This window comes from Piliocolobus tephrosceles, chromosome 11, assembly GCF_002776525.5.
Source record: "Piliocolobus tephrosceles isolate RC106 chromosome 11, ASM277652v3, whole genome shotgun sequence".
NCBI lineage: Eukaryota > Metazoa > Chordata > Mammalia > Primates > Cercopithecidae > Piliocolobus > Piliocolobus tephrosceles.
Window position 1 is genome coordinate 56,945,284 of NC_045444.1, and position 23,709 is coordinate 56,968,992.

General features: G+C 36.4%; 1 protein-coding gene across 3 annotated transcripts in view; it reads right to left on the minus strand.

The window, feature by feature from the left end:
• Positions 1-23,709, minus strand: part of TLK1 (tousled like kinase 1) — a 172,587-nt gene that overhangs the window by 37,365 nt on the left and 111,513 nt on the right. For all 3 annotated transcript variants that reach the window (XM_023185933.3, XM_023185932.3, XM_023185934.1), the window contains one exon: positions 6,739-6,805. In XM_023185933.3, the coding sequence (XP_023041701.1) occupies positions 6,739-6,805 (67 nt within the window). The remainder of the gene's footprint in view (positions 1-6,738; positions 6,806-23,709) is intronic.

The following is a 23,709-nucleotide window of genomic DNA, read 5'->3' on the forward strand; positions in this document are numbered from 1 at the left end:
CTAGTCTTCTACAGACTCATTATGCATATGGCATGGATTTACAGTTATGATTGGGAAGGGCTGGTAGCCAAGCAACTGTTTTCACTTTTTTGTGAAAGTTATCTCTGAACTGAATTTACAGATCTGAATTACAAACCCTGTTGATGGCTAACATGATTTCTAAGATTCTTTCCAAAATGTTGTAAATTCCATTGCCTGTATAACAACAGGATTAATACTAAACACTGTGGGTCAGGCACGGTGACTCACGCCTGTAATCCCAGCACTTTGGGAGGCTGAGGCGGGCAGATCACAAGGTCAGGAGTTCCAGACCAGCCTGACCAACATGGTGAAACCTCGTCTCTACTAAAAGATACATATAAAAATTAGCCAGGCATGATGGCGTGCGCCTGTAATCTCAGCTATTCAGGAGGCTGAAGCAGGAGAATCGCTTGAAACTGGGAGGCGGAGGTTGCAGTAAGCCAAGATTGTGCCACCGCACTCCAGCCTGGGCGAAAACACACACACACACACACACACACACACACACACAAAGGGGAAGTAAAACACCTTTTACCTCTACATTTTCATTTTGGTAGCTGAACATTATCTACTACCAAGTTAAGGTTGTGTGATTATAAATAGGGAAAAATAGAGCCAGGATAGTTTGTAGGTCCAAATGTGAGTAAGAGATAAGAACGTAAACACTAATGAGTTTTCCCATCTATAGCTATTTAATGTTCTCTCACCACAGTCATCTTTTTGGGACAACTACTCATTTTTAAATGGAAAATAGTAGTAAGGACAAATTGTAAAGTTAGAATTCCAGCACTCTTCTTGGCACCTTTCTGGGGCACGCGTGTGCACACGCGCGCGCGCACACACACACACACACACACACACACCAAGAAATCAGGAATCTTTTAACATTCTTCATGGGCTTAATCACGACTTTTTCTAGTATAGTGTACTTTTCCCAGAATTCCACTGAAAACTGCCTACACAAGCAGCATCTTGTGTCAGGTTCTACGGAAGCATCATGTACAATGTAGTTGGCTTTAACTGAGAGAATTCCTAGAAGATTTCTTCCAGTCATGGCTACAAATATAAAGATGAACAACATGTTTAAAGATTAAGCCCTCTAGCATTATACTGCTCATTATTTTCATTCAAACCTAAAGTGACAAAAAATGTCACATATAAAAACTTATTCTTTGTGGTCATACTAAGGGTTTGATAAGTCAGATGACAATGGTGTTCTAGAAAGAAAGACCAACGGGGACACCAAACTTCAAGAATATTTGGGGGTCAATTCACCTAAAGCCAACGCCCTGTATTCTCCACTGTTCAAAAGGCTTGTAGACAATCCATTGTCTTCCATTTCAACTAGTTGCATGGTCCACTGTGAAGGAGTGAGAAAAGAGCTGTGTACTTGTTCTTGACCTGTAAAGATTTCATCATGGAAGATTAATACTGATGCTGCTGCTGCCTGTTACTGGTTGTTTCTCTTTGCAGGTGCCAATATCGATCAGAGAACAGGATTTCAGTGGCAGAGTTGTTGCTATACTGTTATCTCTTCAGAACGGAGGCACAAGGAGAGATGAATGCCACATCGCAAGGAGCAAAGGAGAGAGAGAGAAAGAAATGGTGTCAGGTGGCATGTTGGATGTGATTTTTGTTTTAGTAGAGATTGAGATGACTGTAAATTGTTTAGCTGATTCCTTCGGTCTGCAAAGATACATTTGTGTTGGTGCTGATGATTCTTGACTAATCCTGTTTCAATTACAAATTGGTTATGTTTTTCAAATAAAACTCTGGCACTTATATTCAGGGCTCATAAGTCAAATGCACTCACACACACTCACACACATACCAAAACACACACATTAAAGCCAATCCCTACTATACTATTTAATACTCCATACTGAGATGTCACACTTTCTAAACACATTCTCTCCAACTAATCAAATATTTAAAATCAAGAAGACAAAAAAATTTGAAGACAAGAAAATAAAGAGTAACATACCCACATGTTGTTCATATCACAAACTTGAGCTGCAGCAGTCTCAAGACATAGTTACTGGACCCAATAACTTTCAAAATTCTCATTTACTCATCAGTCTGGGGTATTATAACTAGTAACTTCTATCTTTTTAAAAACATGGACATTTCAAGGAATTTAATTTTGCAGAGATTGTATTTTATTTTTAGTTGTATGTGTTAATTTAGTGACAATCCTTGAAAGCAAATCCATACCGTTTTCTTCAACTCCAGAATAAAGATCTGACTGTATAATCAACCTAGCAGAGCTTCTGAATCACAAAGATAAATTGTTTTCCCATAATTTGAATTTATCAGAGACAGGTATCAAAACCTGATCCTCTATAAGAGCCAGCAGGTTTTTGGTTGGTTTCCTTGAACCCACGATTCCACATGGGCACAGGTAGATAAAATAGGATCATTAGAAGCTTTGCCTCAAATTAACAACTTTTTAAAGATAGGAAATTACTCTCTTCGCAACTACAAGCTTTTATTAATAACTGAGGAAGTCTGTATATAATTAGTGATAACCAAAAAAGTTACTTGTTCCTTCTGAAATACTTTCAGGAATAATTTGTATAGTCTCCATATATTTTATTATACAGTTCTATTCTAAGAATTCCTTAAGATATATTTTAAAATTATTTGAATTTTTATTAAAAAATGTTTTTTTAAAAGGTCTTTGTTGACTGACCTTTAAAAATAAATTGAGTGAAAATCAATATATTAGTTAATAACAAAGAAATATTGTAGTTCATACAACGGTCACTAACATAATGCCCAAGGAAGAAAATATGTGAAAGAGAATGAAAAAGAATGTGTATGAAAAATAATTAACTTAAAACTGTTCTCCTTTATCTGTAATGAAAATGAAATAGTATGTTCACCCCCCAATACACCAAAAAAAAAAAACTTAGGGAAAAGCAAACAGTCCAGTACTTAACAGAGATGCAAGGAAAGCCACAATGAATTAATTTTTCTGAATACAATGAATCAACTTATTATTAGTCTACAACAAAATAATTCTAGGAATTAATCACATGGGGTACAGTATTGAAATAGGACTGGGAATGGTTCAAGTTTTGGCTTTGTCACTTACTGGTGGTATTACTCCAGAGGAAGTATATATAGATCTGGGCATTCAAAAAGGTGTAATTAATGTTCACTCAAAAATGGTTAAAGCTTCAAAGTCTATAAAAAGTAATATGTAATTCCATTAAAATGGGAATTTGAATTATGCCTGTGTCAGGCAGAGTACGGCAATAAATCACTTAATAAATGGGTGAGCAATGACTGCATAAACTGGGAACAACTAAAACAATAAATATTACATAAAAGAATTCTTGATACAGTTGAGGGGGAAAAAAAGTGATGCTCCACAGTGATTTCCCTAATCTCAGAAGAGAAAATTAATAAGCCCATTAAGTAAGTTTACATTTACTTTTTGGTAGTAACTAGCAACACCTATTTATTTTAGCCAAGTACTTACTTTTGGAGGTTTCTGCCTGACTCTCATTCCTTACTCTATCACACTTTGGATAACAGAGTAAGGAGTAAGGCTATGTTTGGATTTATTATTTTTCTAACCCTGAAGAACAGTATAAAATATGAACTTTATGATTTATTCAAAGGTAAACATACTTTTTCATATTTTAGTTTAGCTTTTCAATTATAGTGATTATCATTATGAAACACAATGCATGTCATAAATTATCCACTTCAAGAAAAAGTAAACAGGCCTGTCTATTCTCATATATCCATATGCCATGGGCTTCCTCAATGAACTTTCGTCCTTCAGTGCTAAGAAAGTTAGTCTAATAATTAATTCTGCTTAATGTTAAGAATTTATTGAAGGGACAAAGGGCAAGAGAGTCATCCGTGCTAATGCAAGAGTATGCCAGGCTCCAAATCTAAACCACAAACTGACTGGTTATATTCCCTGTGCAGGATACAAGGGGCATCAAATATTCAGATCCAGCCTATGGTAGAAGCTGTATACTTACAAGTTGGAGTACAGTTCACGTCTGCTTAATAAACCCAGAAGCTGATAAGACAGAAGTGATAATATCTTTTCTTTTGACTCAAGCCTGTCCTGTGTGTGTTAAAAGTCTGTTTAATCTTTTTTAGAAAACAGAATGACCTTTTTTCCCACTGTGCTTTAGAATACCAAATAACTTATTTGTATACATGTAACATTGCTTATTATTTTTTAACTGTATAACTCAAAAATTAATACTCAGTTCTAAGCAGGCAACCGCTACTTATGCTCTAAGGTGACATTACTTGCTTAATTTTGTTCCCTGTATGTACTACTGGCCACTTTCTTTATAATATGCTCATTCTTCTCACCCAAAATAGTCTCTCAGAAGAAAATCTGGGTATTCATGACATGAGAGTATGTTTCAGCATTATTGTTAATCCATTTCCCCAAAATATTCCACGATGAAGGTCAAAGAAAATTTATGTTGTAAATTAGTTAAAAAGAAGATAAAGTTAGAAATCTAAGACTGCTCAGTAAATCTGATAAAAGCTAGAAAAAAAAAAGCTGGAAAAAGATTATGGAAGGGATAGTTACAGGAAAGAGTAAGTAAATACGAAAAATATAGAAGTCAAACACTGGGAAAGAGGAGAATACGAAGGTTAGAAGGTTTGGTGTTCTACAACATTTTACAAATGTCTATATAATATTTGGACACTAAGTATACTTTACGTTAGAAAAGTGTTTTTCACAGAAACCAGTGTTTTCAAAGTACCAGGAAAGCTTTAAAACCAACCAACCAAAACAAAAACAAACCCTCCTTTGAAGCCTTTTCAAAGTGTACTTTTTTGTAATACAAATAGCTAATTCTGAATTTAACTGTTACAATTTCAGATTTTATAACAGATTTTCATAAAATAAGGTGCACATGTAAAATGTCATCATTTAGAAAAAGTAATCTGAAATTTGGTATTACATGTGAAAACAGTAACCCTTCAGTAAAACTCTCAAGTACATCTTGGAATCACTATAACTAAGTAAATAAGTATTCCTTTATCACCACAGGCTGGTTAGAAAATAACTGGTAAATCTTTATATGAGACATCAAGCATAGGCCCTTATGAACTCATTATAAAAACAGTTTAGGTGGGCACACAGATACTTATGACTCATCATGTACTAAAAATTCCCTTTTCCCTTCTATACTTCCTTTACATGGTTCTATCATTATCACAGAACTATTACGATAGCTCTATAGCTCCATCTATTATAGAGAATAGACTGATGTTGTCAACTAAGTCTCAAAGAGCAGGAAAAGCAGTCAATAATTGCAATAGAACAAAACAGAACTACTTAAAAAACAAAAAGACCAAAATAAATCATTTTTGAATTCACTGTTCAAGTAGTTTAGGTTGAAGCTTTCTGGGCAGTTGGCCTAGACAGATATAGCATATTAAATGATACTAATGCAAATTATATATAATAATTTTCTACTCCCTATAATTAAATGGTAGGAGTCCCCAGCATATTAATAACATTTCCAAAACAAATTAGTATGCAGTGTAATAGTAGCTGCTACCAGAATGGGTTTCTCCGTCCTACCTCACCCGATCCCATGGAGACAACTTCACAGATACTATCTCCAATTAGTTCACTCATTCAATTTTACCTATAATTCAGCCTATTTAAAAAATTTAAAGAACCTGACAAGCAGAAAGCACAAAAAATTGGGTCAAAGAAAAAGAATTTTATGTCTGTGGGCAACTTCATTTTGAGGGAAAAAAACCTACTCTGTTATTACTACTTCTCTGAAATCATTTGAACTAAAATTAAGACCTGTAAAAACAATAAACTGATTACAATTTCAGAGTTTACAAGCAAGTACAAAGATATACATTATTTAAAAGTCTGTGACAGTAACACATAGAAACGTGTTTTCTCAGTTTTATCCCTTTATACTATTACTAAGTGCTTTTTCCTATGTACATCTTCTAATCAAAACATCATACAAGCAACAAATTAAAAGATAAGCCAAAGAAATAAGTTTGCTATTTATTTACAATTGCTATTTCATTATGAAATGAACATAATACGGAATTTAAGATTTCCTCTTTAAAATGAAGTTATTTTTTACCAAAAGGTAGTACTTAAATAGAGTACTCTGAAGACTTTGGAGGTCTGTCCAAGAATCATTCCTCCACTACAGGGACATGGTATATCATCATCTCAAGATTTTTAAGTTGATACAGATAAAGGAATGTTATTTTAATATACTCAACATAAAAATGTAATTTTGGCCAGGCGTGACAGCTCATGCCTGTAATCCCAGCACTTGGGAGGCCAAGGCAGGTGTATCACATGAAGCCAGGAGTTTGAGACCAGCCCGGCCAACACAACGAAACCCTCACTCTACTGAAAATACAAAAATTAGCCAGGTGTGGTGGCACATGCCTGTAATCCCAGCTACTCAGTAGGCTGAAGCACGAAAATCGCTTGAACCAGGGAAGTGGCGGTTGCACTGAGCTTAGATTGTGCCACTGTACACCAGACTGACAGCGAGACTTGTTTCAAAAAACAAAAATAATAATAAATAAAATAAAGTAACTTTAATGCATCTCTTTTTAATCTGAAATTTTTAATTTGAAATCTTACTCTCTTAAATTTTGGCTTTTAATATAACACAACTTCCCACAAATTCTGGTAGCAAATTGAACTAAAAATGCAGCATATGTTTCACATACCTTTTTGAGATGTCCTAGTCTAAGTTTGAAAATTTCTTCCTGTTCATGATATTCTGCCAAAGTCAACCTGTCAAAAATGAAATTTTAATTCTACATATTGAGATTAATACTTAGTTTATTAACAACTAGCAAAATATAAAAATCAAATGGAAATACTAAAATGTGGACAACTTGAAGCCCAAAATGTATGAGACAAAAATCCTTTGAGATATTCTTCAGAATATATTTAATACTTTTAGATGAAACAGTTAACTAATTCTACAATGATTTAATGAGTACCATTTATCAAGTGATGTTCTAGAACTTATATCCTAAGGATACAGTGAAAAACAAGACAATTTCTCCTTACATATTAGTATGAACTTACACTCTATAATGGAGGTAAGCAAGTATTAAAAAAACCCATGTGATGAAATAAATAAGTTTAAGTAACAGTAAGTGTCATGAAGAAAGCAAAAAAGGATGGTATGGTAATGACTAATCGCATTACGTTAATTTGGACTGGGTGTTAGAGAGGTGACCTTCATCTAAATACAAAAAGACAACCATGAGAGGACTCTGGGGAGTATATTCTAGACATGAGTTATAGAAAGTTTAAAACTCTAAGATGAAAATAGTCTTGGCATATAAATAGAAGAGAAAAAAATGGGAGTAAATTAGATGTAGTCAAAAAGGTTGTGAGTAGTAGGAGAAGCAAGCTGGGGAGACATACTATGTATAGATTTGCAGGCAAAGTAAAGAATTTCAGTTTTACTCTAAGAGTAATGGGAAATCACTGCAAAGGGAGTCAGTCCAGTTTGGGCAGTTCTTTTTTTCCTTTCCCTGCTTCATTGTGTTGGGAGTAAATAGGAAAGATTAAAAAATGCTAAAACTTTAGTCAAAGTACTGAATTCTGGCCGGGTGCAGTGGCTCACGCCTATAATCCCAGCACTCTGGGAGGCTGAGGCAGGTGGATCACTGGAGCTCAGGAATTCCAGACCAGCTTGGGCAACATAGCAAAACCCTGTCTCAATCTCTCCTCACCCCCCCCCCCCAAAAAGCACTATATTCTTATACTCCAAATATAGAGATAGGGTCTTGCTTTGCTGTCCAGGTTGAATTTGAACTCCTGGGCTCAGGTGACTCTCCTGCCTCAGTGTCCCAAGTAGCTGGGAATACAGGTATACACCACCATGCCTACCTACTTCAAAATCTTAATAAAAATAGATATAGGACTTTAAGTCTTCAAAGTGCTTCATGGTTATCTTATTATTTCAAATATTCTTACCTAACTTTGAAAAATAATCAGTTTAATATATGCAGAACCATAATAAGACTTATTAGGGTCTCGCTCTGTTGCCCAGGTTGGAGTGCAGAAACCATGATCTCAGCTCACTGCACCTCCAACTCCCAAATTCAAGCAATTCTCCCACCTCAGCTTCCAGAGTAGCTGGGACTACAGGCATATGCCACCATGCCTAGCTAAGTTTTGTATTTTTAGTAGAGATGGAGTTTTGTCATGTTGGCCGGGCTGGTCTTGAATGCCTGGCTTCAAGTGATCCACCCACCTCAGCCTCCCAAAGTGCTGGGATTACAAGTGTGAGCCACCACAACCGGCCCATACCCCAACTTTTAAAGAATAGCTCTTATCTATCATATTCAAGCCCTTGTTTGTTAATTTTCTCATGTGTTCTGAGGATATTTCATTAAGCTCCTAACTCAGGTGTGATCTGTTTGGTTTCAGTCCCTCAGCAACATTTAGCATAAATGCTGTTTCCCTTTAGCTAGACGCTAATTAAATTTACTAATTCTAAAAAAGGAGTATTCAAAGGAAATAAACAAAAACAAGAAATTCAGTTAGTATTCCACTCGCAACATCTTAAGAGCCAAAAAAAATTAAAATTTTAAATTAAATCTCTCTACCCAGTCTTAGGGTGACATAACTACTGGATTTTATTACACTGAATATAGCAATAGTTGATAGATGCAGCAGTTGCTTACAGTCAATTTAGAGAATTAAATGCTGGAGTGTGAATGTAGATGAAGTGAGAGAGGGAGGAGGAGGAATGTGATACTAAAGAAAATGAGGTTGAAAACTAAAATGTATAATATCTCAACTAATCTAGAAAAGAAAAGATGTAGGAATGTTGGCAAAAAGCTTCTGGATATGGGTACAGGTTTACGCCACTAGAGGAAATTTGCCTATATAACAGGATCATAAATTCATACTCTTAAAGTATGGTTTTAGGTCCACTAGTAGGTCATAGGATGGGCTCAGAACTAATTTTTAAAAGATATTTAAATCTGTTTTGTTTCTATATAGAAATCCTATACTAAGATTTTTACTGAACTACAAAACAGTTAAAATTTGGCATATCTTAAACCAAAATTAGTACATGACTTGAGTTACTTGGAAATTTTTGTCCTACCAAGAGGTCTGGCTATCAGATATAACTGCAAAGTTCCTACACATGCACATGGCTACACTTTGTGCAATTTAGGAGAAATGGTATTTTGTTGTTGTGTGTTGCTACACTACTCACTTTCCAGGGCAATGATTATTACCATTTTACAATCACAGAGATCTTAAAAAACAAAACAAAACAAAACAAAACAAAAACAAAGCAAAACAAAAAATCTGAAGGAAGTTATAAATACTCTTCCCAGAAAATTTTACATATATATAATTTTGGGATTCACAAATCTCAGTAAGAGTTCCTCTGCCAGCGTCTTGTCCTGCCAATTAATAGAATGCAAACCCCCAAATGACAAAAGAGCCATTTCTTACATTTTCTCTCCATCTCCTACTAGGAAGTAGTAGGGATTATTAATACCTGACACATTGTAGCTTCCTTCGATAATCTCTGTTGTTCATTTGTATTAATAAAAAACGCTTTTAAAGAAATCTACGTATTTAGATAAAAGAAATTGGGAACAATCTTCTTTAAAGAAACAGGATTTTAGACACAGAATGAAAAGAGCTAAGCTAGGATAATGTTCACAGCAGTGGCTTTTAATTATCAATACTTTTATGTGTGTAAGATGCTTTTAAAAAAACCTGCCCTCTCAAACAATTCAGTCGGTTAAATTACTTAGCAAATCTTTTATTCATAGATAAGGCAAAGATATAGTCCATCTCTTCCCATAGACTCACATCTGATGAGTTAAATTATTAATATTTTATTATACAAACATAAAAATATTTTTATTATGCACACATAACAATGTGATATTTTTATTACGCACACATAATATTTTAAAAGTTAACAAATTTAAACCCCAAACATAGGACTTGACTCCTGATAATCTTCCATACTAAGTCTGAGTAAATGAAAAATTTTAAAAGTGTTCTAAAATAGTTCAACAGAAACGTGGGGTGACAGTATTTTAATAAGTTAGTAGAAATACCAAAAAAACAGGGAATACTCATTTTAAACAAATTTGGTGTTAGATGTCTTAAAGACATTCTGTTTAAGCAAAGAATTAACCTGAGGCCTCAAAGAACACAAGCTATGGTAAATAGACTGTTACAGGCACTTAAACAAAAATTAGCCAGACGTGGTGGTGCACACCTGTAGTCCCAGCTACTCAGGAGGCTGAGGCGTAAGAATCACTTCAACCCGGGAGGCAGAGGTTGTAGTGAGCTGAGATTGTGCCACTGCACTCCAGCCTGGGCGACAGAGTAAGAAAAGAAAACAACAACAACAACAAAAAACCCAAGCAAACTAACATCATAGTTAATGGTGAAAATGGAAAGATTTTCTCCTAATATCAGGAAAAAGACAAGGACATCTACTTCCATCACTGGTATTCAATATTGCACTGGAAGTCCTACCAGAGCAGTCAGGTAAGGAGAAGAAATAAAACACATCTAAATTGTAAGCTAAGAAATAAAACTGTATTTGCAGATGACATATTTAGAAAATCCCCAGAAAATGCACAAGAAAAAAATCACTAGAACAATAAATAAATTTGACAAAGTGGCAGGACAGGAGAGCAATGCACAAAAATTAGTTACTTCTATATACCAGCAATGAACAACCTGAAAAGGATATTAAGGAAGCTATTACATTTACAATAGCATCCAAAAGAATATAATACCTAGGAATAAATTTAACCCAGGAGGTGAAAGACTTGCCTACTAAAAACTACAAAATATTGCTAAGGATTTCAAAAAGAGCTAATTAAATGAAAAGATATCCTATGTCCACAGATGGGAGACTTCCAAAAAGTAAGATACTGCCGTAAGAATACACATACATACCTATAAAACAGATTTGAATTCAGAAATAAACCCAAAAATCTATGGCCAGTTGATTTCTGACAAGGGTACCAAGACCATTCAATGAGGAAAGAATAACCTCATCAACAAATGATGGGGGGAAAACTAGAGAACCACATGCAAAATAATGAAGTAGGACCCCTACTTCACTCTATGTACAAAAATTAACTGAAAATGAATGACCTAAATATGGGAACTAAAACTATTAGAAGGTAACACAGGAGGCTGGGCACAGTGGCTCATGCCTATAATGCCAGCACTTCCGTAGGCTGAGGCAGGTGGATTACTTGAGGCCAGGAGTTCAAAACCAGCCTGGCCAACATGGTGAAACTCTGTCTACTAAATACACAAAAATTAGCCAGGTGTGGTGGTGGGCACCTGTAATCCTAGATACTTAAGAGGCTGAGACGGGAGAAACACTTGAACATGGGAGGCAGAGGTTGCAGTGAGCTGAGATCGCGCCACTGCACTCCAGCCTGGGTGACAGAGCAAGACCCTGTCTGAAAACAAAACAAAACAAAGGGAAGATAACACAGGGGTAAATCTTCATGACTATAAATTGGGCAATAAATTCTTAGGTTTGTCACCAAAAGCATAAGCAACAACAGTAACAAAAGTCAACAAAATACATTTCATAAAAATTAAAAACATTAAAAATTAAAACAATTGAATTCATGGAGATAGAGAGGATGACAGTTACTAGAGCCTGGAAAGGACTGTGGGAAGGGGGGCAAAAGGTGGGGTTGGTTAATGGGTGCAAAAATATAGAATGAATAAGATCTAGTATTTGGTAACACAAGAGGATGACCACAGTCAACAAAACTATATTGCACATTTAAAAACAACCAAAAGAGTACAATTGGAATGTTTATAGCAAAGAAATGATAAATGCTTGAGGTCATAGATACCCCATTTACCCTGATGTGATTATTACACATTGTATGCCTGTATCATAATATATCATGTACCCCATACATTGGTTGGTGCAAAAGTCACTGTGGTTTTTGCTACTGAAAGTAGGCAAAAACCACAATTACTTTTGCACCAACCTAATACTATGTACTCATAGAAATAAAAAACTCCTGTACATCAAAGGATATTATCAAAAAAGTAAAAGACAACTTACAGAATAGCAGACAATATCTGCAAATCATGTATCTGATAACAGTTTAGTATCCAGAATACAAAAAAAAGAAAGAAAAAACCTCCCACAACAACAAAATAACAAAGAGTCTGGTGAAAAAATGAGCAAAAGACTTGAATAGACATTTCTCCAAACAAGATAGATAAAGTCCAGCAAACACATTAAAAGATGTTCAACAACATTAAGTCATTAGGGAAATGCAAATCAAAATCACCGTGAGACATCACTTTACACCCACCAGGATGGTTATGATTTTTAAAACGGGAAAGTAAAAAGTATTGTCAAGGATGTAGAAAAATAGGGATACTGTCATGCTGGTGGGAATGTAAAACGGTGCCGACTGGAAAATAAGCAGTTCTTGAACAAGATAAGACATAGAATTACCATAATACCCAGTACTAGATAGATAAAGAAAACAAAACATAAGTCCACACAGAAACTTGTAGACAGGTGTTTATAGCAGAACTATTTATAATAACCTAAGGGTGGGAACAACCTAAAGGTCCATCAGTGAATGAATGGATAAACAAATTGTGCATAATCACACAATGAAATATTGTTCAGCCATAAAAAGAATGAAGTACTGCTACATGCTACAACATGAATATACCTTGAAAACTTATACTAAGTAAAAGACACAAAAGGTCACATAAGGTATGAGTCATTTTACATAAAACATTCAGAAGAAGCAAATACACAGAGAAAGAAAACTGATTATTTGCTACTGGAGGTGAGAAGAGAAAGGGCTAGGGAGTGATTATTTAATGTGCACAGAGTGTTCCTCTGGGTTAAGGGAACAGTTTTGAAACTAGAGAGAAGCGATGGTACATAACACTGTGAATGTACTAAATGCCACTGAACTGTACATTTTTAAATGGTTATTTGTATGTTATATGAATTTAACCTCAATTTAAAAATGTTATCACTAGGAAAAAAAATAGGTGATTGTGGGAGGGATGAAACTAGTTTTCCTATGAAGAGTCCAAATGTTCACAACATAATAGAAATTGAATTGCAATTACTTACACTTAGTACAAGTATAATGGCTGGTATGGTTTGGCTGTGTCCCCACCCAAATCTCATCCTGAATTCCCACATGTTGTGGGAGGGACCTGGTGGGAGGTAACTGAATCATGGGGGCAAGTCTTTCCCATGCTGTTCTCATGATAGTGAATAAGTCTCACAAGATCTGATGGCTTTAAAAAGGGGAGTTTCCGGCTGGACTTGGTGGCTCATGCCTGTGATCCCAGCACTTTGGGAGGCCGAGGCGGGCAGATCACCTGAGGTCAGGAGTTCCAGACCAATCTGCCCAACATGGCGAAACCTCGTCTCTACTAAAAATACAAAAAATCAGCCAGGCGTGGTGGCAGGCACCTGTAATCCCAGCTACTCAGGAGACTGAGGTGGGATAATTGCTTGAACCCGGGAGGCAGAGGTTGTGATGAGTCAAGATCACGCCACTGTACTCTAGCCTGGGCAAAGAGCAAAACTCTGTCTAAAAAAAAAAAAAAAGGGCGGGGGGGGGGGGGGGTTCCCCTCTACAAGCTCTCTTCTCTTATCTGCCACCACGTGAGACGTGCCTTTCACCTTCTGCGATGATTGTGAGGCCTCCCCAACCATGCGGAACTATTAGGTCCATTAAATCTCTTTCTTTTGTAATTTGCCTGGTCTCAGGTATGTCTTTACCAGCAGCGTGAAAGAGAACTAATACAATGACTTACACACCAAGTACTACTGTGATACGCAAAATAATGGCCAAAGATTTCCATATGCTAATCCTTGAGACATGTGAATATGTCAGGTTATAAATAAAAGGAAAATGAAAGGTACCAGGTGAAATTAAGGTTGCTTATCAGCTGACAGTAAAACAGGGAGTTATTCTGCATTACCCATATGTGCCCAGAAGGAAGGGGCGGTAGTGTCAGAATCAGAGCAATGTGACAGGTTAGACAACTTGACTGGCCGCAGCTGGCTATGAAGATAGAAGGGGATCATAAACCAAAAAATGTAGGCAGCTTCTAGAAGCTGGAAAAGGCAAGGAAATGGATTCTCTTCTAGAGTCTCTAGAAGTAACATAGCCCTGTTAACAACTTGATTTTAGCTCAAATGAAACCCATTTCAGATTTGTGATCGCTAAAACAGTAAGGTAATATTTCTGTTGGTTAAAGCTAGGTTTGTGTGATTTGTTACAGCAGCCATAAGAAATTACTGCAGATCTTCTTACCTGGAAGTACAATGCTCCTTTAATAAATACCTAAAAACACGGAGGTGGCTTTGGAATTGGGCAGGGGACAGAAGCTAGAATTTTAAGCAGCTTAATTTCTAAAGGCGGGGCACAGTGGCTCACACCTGTAATCCCAGCACTTTGGGAGGCCAAGTCGGGTGAATTGCTTGAGGTCAGGAGTTCGAGATCAGCCTAACCAGCATGGTGAAACCCCGTTTCTACTAAAAATACAAAAATTAGCCTGGCATGGTGGTGGGTGCCTGTAAATCCCAGCTATTTGGGAGGCTGAGGCAGGAGAATGACTTGAACCCAGAGCAAGACTCTGTCTCAAAAAAAAAAAAAAGGCATAATTTCTAAAAAGTTTAAACAGATTGTTAGCAGGCTAAACGTCATCAAAAAGAAAGGATAACCTAGAGAACAGAACCTTGTGTCCAAAAGGCAGAAGCACAGAAGATCACCATAAAAGATTATTCTCAGACCTTGAAACCAAATGGAGTTTGGATGGATTTTGAAATTCCACAGGAATTTCCTTCCACTGCTTTGTGTTTTGAACATGAATGTCTATAAACTGTCATCAGATACCTGTCCCACCATCGTACTGTGGGAGGAGGTAACTTGCTTCTCGAGTTTCAGTTTCACAGATGAAGAAAAACTGTGTCTCAAGGTGGATCATACCCCAAGTCTCAAATAATCTGATTTATTTGATGAGAATTGGAACTTTAAGCTTATGGGATTTAGATGCGACATTAGACTTTGAGCCGACACTGTAATGGGGATGTTGAAATAGGGTGAATATACTCTGCATGTGGAAAGGATGTGAATCTTTGGGGGTCAGCAGGTAGAATAATGGTTTTCCCAAAATGCCATATCCTAGTCTTTTAAAAAGCTAGATTTAAATGGGATCAAGTTTGCTCATCAGCTGATTTTAAGATAATTACTTTGAATAATACAGCTATGAACACACAGAGGAAAGAAAAAAAAACATTCTATTTGCAGGAAACTAGTAAAAGTCACAGAAAAGGTAATATCTGAACTAAATTAAAAAGAAGCAACAGCAGGAGGACAGGAAAAAGAAATGGGGTATTAAGAGGCATGATGGGCCCGGCACGGTGGCTCACGCTTGTAATCCAAGCACTTTGGGAGGCTGAGATGGGTGGATCACCTGAGGTCGGGAGTTCAAGACCAGCCTGACCAAATGGAGAAACCCCATCTCTACTAAAAATACAAAATTAGCCAGGCGTAGTGGCACATGCCTGTAGTCCCAGCTACTTGGAGGTTGAGGCAGGAGAATCACTGGAACCCAGAAGGCAGAGGTTGCAGTGAGCCAAGATCCTGCCATTGTACTCCAGCCTGGGCAACAAGAGTGAAACTCCATCTCAAAAAAAAAAAAACAAAAACCGGGGGCATGATGACCCAAGAGTACAGCATGGAGATACTCAAGCAAAAGTAAAAAGGAATGCAAACTGCAGATTAAGGAAGTATCTTCTGCTTGTTTGCTAAGACTTTTAGTCACAGATCAATGTTAAATTTTATCTAATTTTTAAAAAATTTTTATCTATTAAGATAATCATATGATTTTTCTGTTTATATGAAAAATTACATATATTTTTCTAATCTATAACCAACCTTGCACATCCAACATAACCCCAACTTGGTCTTCATAAACTAGCATTTTTATATCTTACATGTTGTGTTTGTGTTACTATTTAAGACTTGTGCATTTATTTTCACAAGTGAGATTTGCCTGTAACTATCGTTCTTGTATAGTCTTTGTTGAGTTTTGGCATCAAGACTATGTTGGCCTCAGAAAATAAGTGGGAAGCATATCTACCTTTTCTGTTCTTCAGAACAGTTTGTAAAAGACTGGCACTATTTCATCCTTAAATGGTTGATAAAATTCTTAGATGCAGTTACTTGGACCTGCAGTTTTTCTCTGAATAAATGTTTAAATTACAGATTCACTTTATTTAATAGTTACAGAACTATGTGGATTTTGTTTCTTCTACTGTCAGTTTTGGTTCCATTGTATTTTTCTGTAAATGTGTCAATTTCACAAAGATTTCAAATTTAAGCAATTTATAATGTGTTGTTTCCTTTAAATATCTAGACACAGTAGTAAGTATTCCTTTTTTCATTCCTGGGGATGGCTGTGGTTTTTAAAAATTAGTCATATTAGTTTTGTTAGGTTTTTCCCCCTACAAAAACGTTAACACTATTTTTAAAAAACTGGTTTATTCTCTGTATCGTATGTGTGTTTCCTATACTAATTTCTGCTATCTTTTCCCTCTTCCTTCTTTGGTTAATTCTCTTGCTCATTTTCTTTCTAACTTATTGAAATAGATGCTTAGTTTGTAAAGTTTTAGTTTTTCTCCTTTTCTTACATACGTAACTAAAGCTGTAATTTTCTCTCTAGATATCATTTCAAATGCATTTTATCAATTTTGTTATGTAGCACTTTCACTAACATTCATTTCAAAATATTTTGAAATCTTTCATTTCAAAATTTTCCCTCATTTTCACTGGCACTTTTCCACTACCTTTTAGTTACAGATTTCTAGCTAATTGCACTGTGGTCAGGGAACATATATAATGATTTCAATCATTTTCATCGCAGAGTTCTACCAAATGACTAAGGGAGAAAGAATACCACTCTTACATAAACTTTCAATCCTGTGAAATTTGCCGAAGCTTGCTTTATAACCAATTTCTTTTATAGTCAATATTTTTAAAAGAACATATACTCTGCAGATGTTGGGAGGTATTCTATATATGTCCATTGGTTCAAGTTTGCCAATCCCATTAAATCTTGCATGCACTGTGTGTTTTGTTTTGTAGTGCTTTATTTTTATCTACATGTTCTATTTCTAAGAAATGTGTTTAAATCTCCCATTATGATTGTGGATCTATTATGTTTTTTATTTATCTTGAGGCCATGTTATCACATTTATATAAATTTAGAATTATTACACCTTCCTAGTGATTTCAACCATTTATAACAACCACTTCATTTCTAATAATTTTTTTTTTTTTTGCCTTAAATTTTACTGTGTCTGATTTAATATAGCTTTCTTTTGGTTGGTGTTTTCCTGAATATCCTTTCTAAACTGTTATTTCAATATGTCTTTTTTCCCTCTGGCTGCTTAAGAATTTTTTTCTCTTTGCCTTAATTTTCTGAAATTTCACTATGATGTGTATAGATGAGTTTTCTCTTGTTTTTGAGACAGAGGTCTCGCTCTGTCACCCAGGCTGGAGTGCAATGGCATGAACATGGCTCACTGCAGCCTTGGCCTCCCATGCTCAAGTGATCCTCCCACCTCAGTCCCCCAGGTAGCTGGGAGTACAGGCCCATGCCTGGCTAATTTTTGCATTTTTAGTAGACATGGGTTTTTGACATGTTGTCAAGGGTGGTCTTCAACTCCTGAGCTCAAGCGATCCACCCACCTCAGCCTCCTAAAGTGCTAGGATTACAGGTGTGAGCCACCGCACCCGGCCTCGATGAGTATTTCTTTTCATTCACACCCCCTGGAATTTGCTGGCCTTCATGAACCTGTAGACTGATCTTGTTCATCTGTTTCTGAAATACTCTTAGTTATCTCATCTTCAAATACTGCTTATGATGCATACAGGATTGTTTCTCTAAAGACTATCAGCTACCTTGTCACTAGTAATAATGCAAGTCAGAAGACAGTAAAAATCGTCTCTTCAAATAACTACCAACCCAAAATTATAAAACCAGTAAAGATATCCAAAGAATGAAGGCAAAATAATTTTCAGACAAACAAAAACTGGTCACTACCAACAGACCCCTCTGTAATTTTCTTTTACAAAGGAAAATCTGTAAAGGGTATTCTTGGCAGAAAGATCTTATGAGAGGTGTAGAAATAAGTAAAGAGCAAAAAATAAATATGTGGATAAAGTTCATATGAACACTGACTATGCAAGACAATAATGATGTCCTACAGGTAGACACATGTATATATGTGTGGTCTGAGTATAGAAACATGTTCATACTGTAATAGAGAAAAAGAATAAAATAAACAAAAACTGGTCAATGCAATAAAAAGTTAAGAAAAAAAAGAAAAAGGGATGGAGACTAGGTAGGATAAACAGAACCATAAAGAAAGACCAAATTTAAGCCCCAATAAGTAATGACATGAATTGAAAAATAGATTAAATTCTCCAATGAAGGGAAGATTTTTCAGACAGGATTTTTAAAAAATCAGTTATATATTTGTCAAAACCCACAAAAGGTACAACATCAACAGTGAACTCTAATATAACTTTGGATGATAATGACATGTCTATGCAGGTAGCATATGTGTCACTGTGGTGTGGGATGTTGACAGTAGAAGAGAATGTACCTGTGTGGGGACAGGGGTTAGGTATATACGAACTCTGTACTTTCTGCTCAATTCTACTGTACTACTGCCCTACTACTGCTGCCCTACTACTACTCTAAAAAATAAGTTTATTCATTTTAAAAAGAGATAAGTAGTCCACTAATAACGTTATATAAAAATATTCTTTTTTTTTTTGAGACAGGGTCTTCCTCTGTTACTCAGGCTGGAGGGGAGTATAATCACAGCTCACTGCAGCCTTAACCTCCTGAGTTCAAGCAATTCTCTCACCTCAGCCTCCTGAGAAGCTGGGACTATAGGTACATACCACCACATCCGGCTAATTTTTTATTTTTTGGTAAAGATGGGGTACTGCTATGTTGTCCAGGCTTGTCTCAAACTCCTAGGTTCAAGTGATCCTCCCGCCACAGCCTCCCAAAATGCTCGGATTACAGGGCTGAGCCACCACGCCCAGCCTAAAATACATTCTTAATTTAAAATTAAAGCTATAATGGAAAAGCAATGACCTCTAAAACTTCAATAATATAAAATATGAGGTAAAATATTACTTACTCTTAACTTCGCAGTCACCCTCTGTGAAACATGCAACATGTAAGTCTAATAGACACAACCAAAGCTTAATTTGAAATATATTTTAAGTAAAAATCTTGGTTAAAATGTATTAGCAAAGAAAAATCAATGCAAGTGTCATCAGACTTTATCCAAAGACAGTATTAATAGTAAATCCAAACTATTTACTCTGAATAAAGTCTTTGCAACTAAAATTACTAGTTATCACCTAAAAAACTGACTCTTGCTAATAGTTAAAAATAAATTATAAACCAAAAACCACACCAAGTATATGCATTACCTCCCAGTCTTTTCAACAGTATAATGTAGATACTTTCACAAGTAAATGGAGACTCAAAGAAGTAAAATACCTTACTAAAAATAATCTGGGAGAGTTAAGTTTGGAATCCACATCTGTCTGACTAGAGAACCTAAAGTCCTACCCACCACATCTGGATTCCCCACCCCTGGGCCACAGATCAGTACCATCCATGGCCTGTTAGGCCGCACAACAGGAGGTGGGCAGCGGGCCAGCAGGCCTTACCACCTGAACTCCACTTCCTGTCAGACTAGCAGTGGCATCAGATTCTCATAGGAGCACAAATACTATTGTGAACTGCTCATGCAAGGGATCTAGGCTGTGTGCTCCTTATGAAAATCCAATGCCTGATGATCTGAGCTGGAACAGTTTCATCCCAAAACCATCCCCGAGCCCCCATCCTGGTCCATGAAAAAACTGTCTTCCACAAAGTTGGTCCCTGGTGCCAAAAGGTTGGGGACTACTGTACTACATAACAGTAACTTCATTTCCTATGCTAATTTCTTGATAGATAATAGAACTAAAGATTCATAACTTGTCCCCTAATTATACTAGATACTCTGCACACAAGCCAAAGCCATTTTCACTAAGCAGTGATTCAAAAAAAGTTTTAAAAGATAGTTCGCCAAGTAGAGATGTGAAATTTTGTGTCTAAAAAGCATTATTCAAACTGCAGTATATATGAATCAAAGTGCTTCTGTGGCCTTTTGCCCTATTTAAACCTATAATCTGATTAAGAATGCAATCAAATTGCTATGTAGTACCCATCACTTCATTTGCCACAGAGTTAGTTTTAGGTCAACATATGGAATAAAATGGGATAGAAATGAGAGAAAACTATGACTATTAGACTACAATTAAAGCTGTTAGCATCTTGGAAGACACGTAGTAAACAAAATACCTGTGACAAACCAGAAAGATAATCTATCAAAAAAAAAAATTAAATTCAATCAAATGTGGGGTTTTTTTGTTTTTTTTCCTTTGAGGCCAGGTCTCACTGTCACCCAAGCTGGAGTGCAGTGGAGTGATCACAGCTCACCGTAAACTCAAACTCCTGGGCTCAAGAGATCCCCCGGCCTCAGCCTCCTAAGTAGGTGGGACTACAGAGACATGCCACCACACTTGGCTAATTTTTATTTTTGTAGGGATAGGGTCTTGCTCTGTTGCCCAGGCTAGTCTCAAATTCCTGACCTTGACGATCTTTCCACCTTGGCCTTCCAAAGCACTGGATTACAGACATGAGTCACTGCACCCAGCCTAAATGTTTATGTATTGTAATTTAGTATTGACCACTTTCCATACACCAAACACTGTGCTAGGCATTGGGACTACAGAGATAAAACAGTGAAATAAATGCTGCAATACACACAGGTATGCACAACATATCATGGCACCTCGCTTGAGGGGCAATAGGAGAAACCAGTAAAAAAAAAAAAGTTAGAGAGAACTTCCTTTTGAAGAAAGCATTTAAAGCATCTGAGCCAAGTCTTAAAGGATAAATAGGAAATGAGACAAATGAAGAAAGGTAAGGAACAAGATAAAGTCACAGAAGCAAGAAAGCACAGTCCATTTAGAGAATTGAAAAAGTTTAACTTAAAATATACGTAGGGAAAATGTTGGAAAATGAGGCTAAAGTGAGAAATAAGGTTTACATAAAGGGTCTTCATGTGGGTGAATTTTATCTAGAAAGTCACTGACAGAGGTTAAACACGGTGCGACATGAAAACTAGTAATCTAGGTTAATAAAAAACCAAGGTCCTATACTAAGACAGTGACCGTGAAAATGAAGAATGGAGCAAACATGAAAATGTTATGGAAACAGACACAGAGAATGAGGGAAAGGGAAACATTAAGATGACAGGCAACTTTCTAGTATCATTACCTAAGTGGACACTGATGCTGTGACTGAAGAGATAGAGGACACTTACTATGGTGACACCTCAAAGTAATAAGTAACTCCCATCTTACATTTATTAAAGAAAAGCTTTCAGGAGGAAGCGATAACTACTGTGGGACTTAAAAGATTAACAGAAATTAAGACAATGGGTGAGAGTCTGAATGTTGACAGTGAAGCAGAAGTACTGAATGATGGCAATAATGAGACCAGAGAAGGAAGAAGGAGCCAGATCAAAAGTGCTTTACAAGCCATATTAGGACTTTTGGGTTATATCATTCAAGTACTGGAGAGCTTTGTTAGGGTTATAAGGAAGATAATGAAAGAATCACATTTTTATTTCAGAAAAATGACTGTATGACATGAAAATAGACTGCAGGAAGAAACCAAAATTGAAATGGGACGAGGGAGAGATTATAAAAATAACCCAAGTAAAAGATAGCATTAACTTGAGTTAGAATGAATGGCGTTAGTGGGAACTTATATAAAAGATGAGTGGATATATCTGCTATCTAGTAGGACTGGGTATCTACAGGGTAGAGTTAAAGCTAACACACACTTTCCTTTTTTTTTTCTTTTAAAGAAATAGAGACAAAGTCTCATTATGTTGAGAAGCTGGTCTCAAACTCCTGGACTCAAGCGATCCTCCCACTGCAGCCTTCCAAAGCACTGGGATGATGGTGTGAGACATCACGTCTTTCTTTTAATACAACCACCCACCAACCCAGTCATTCACCTGCGTTTTTGTTTTTTCTTGAACAAATTTACTAACTTACAAAAAGTACAGTTCTTTTTAAAAATTAATGATAGTCAAAACGTTCTAACTGTAACTTACTACAGCTCAAGAAAATTAAGAAAGGCTTTAAGAAGAAAGTACATTTTGAGATGAACTTTGAAAGATTAATATTATCACCATTTAATCACTAATGGATTAAGAAAAAATCAACAAAATCTGGCCAGGTGCAGTGTCCCATGCCTGTGATCCCAGTACTTTGGGAAGCCAAGGCAAAGAGGACAGCTTGAGCCCAGGAGTTCAAGACAAGCCTGGACAACATGGGGAGACTCCATCTCTTCAAAAAAATAAAAATAAAAATAAATAAAATCTGTACTTAAAATGTTAAAGGTGACAACTACAATTCGTACATGTGAGAGGATGGTAGTGTCACTCACAGAACACAGAAAAGGGGCAAGGTGTGCATGTGTAAAGACAGACTGAATGGGAAAGATAACAGTAAATACAAGGTTTTGTTTGTTTTTAGTAAATATAGTTTTGAACAGGATGCATTAGAAGTTCCCGTGAGACATTTAAGTACTGACAGCAACTAAGCAGGATATGACATTCAAGATTGAGAAAGAATTATCTGATACTCAACAGAGAAAAGTGGGCTTGAGATGGTAATTTTGATGTCAGCAGGATGTACATGGTAACCGAAACCCTAAGAGTACATACTACTCAAGGAGAATACGCAGAGTGAGAAACGTGATGGTCTAGGATATATCCCTACAAGTCATCTACATTTTACAGACTGGTTAGTAAATGATGCCCATAGAAAGATACTGAGAAGATGCAGCTCGATGAGTTAAAATGGAAACTGAGTATCTTAAAAACTAAGAGAGTCTTTTTGGAAAAAATAAGTCAACAATATTCAATGCTGCCACGTAAGTTAACGACCCAAATGTTACAGCATTTAGCATCAGGAAGATAATCAAGAACAATTTCAGTTAAGAAAGGGGGACTGGAAGACAAGGCAGAAGAGACTACAAGGACAGGCAACTCTTTGAAGAAGGCTAGTTATGAATAGGACAGACAGAATATAGAGACTAAAGGGATTTGTAATTGAGGGAGAGTTTTTTAATGGTTTTGCTTACATGTTTTCTGAACGGAAGTTAACAAGTAGAGCACAAAGGAGGTATCAACAGAAGAGGTTCCTGACACAGCTGCGGATGGGATTCAAAGCATGGATGACAGACCATCTTTCAATAGAGGAGAAACGAATATATGACACACAAGACATTAGAGGGTGTATGTATTTTCTCTTTTTTTGAGACAAAGTCTCACTCTTGTCCCCCAGGCTAAAGTGCAATGGCATGATCGTGGCTCACTGCAACCTCCGCCTCCCGGGTTCAAGCAATTCTCCTGCCTCAGCCTCCTGCGTAGCTGGACTTACAAGTGCCTGACACCATGCCCGGCTAATTTTTGTATTTTCAGTAGAGACAGGGTT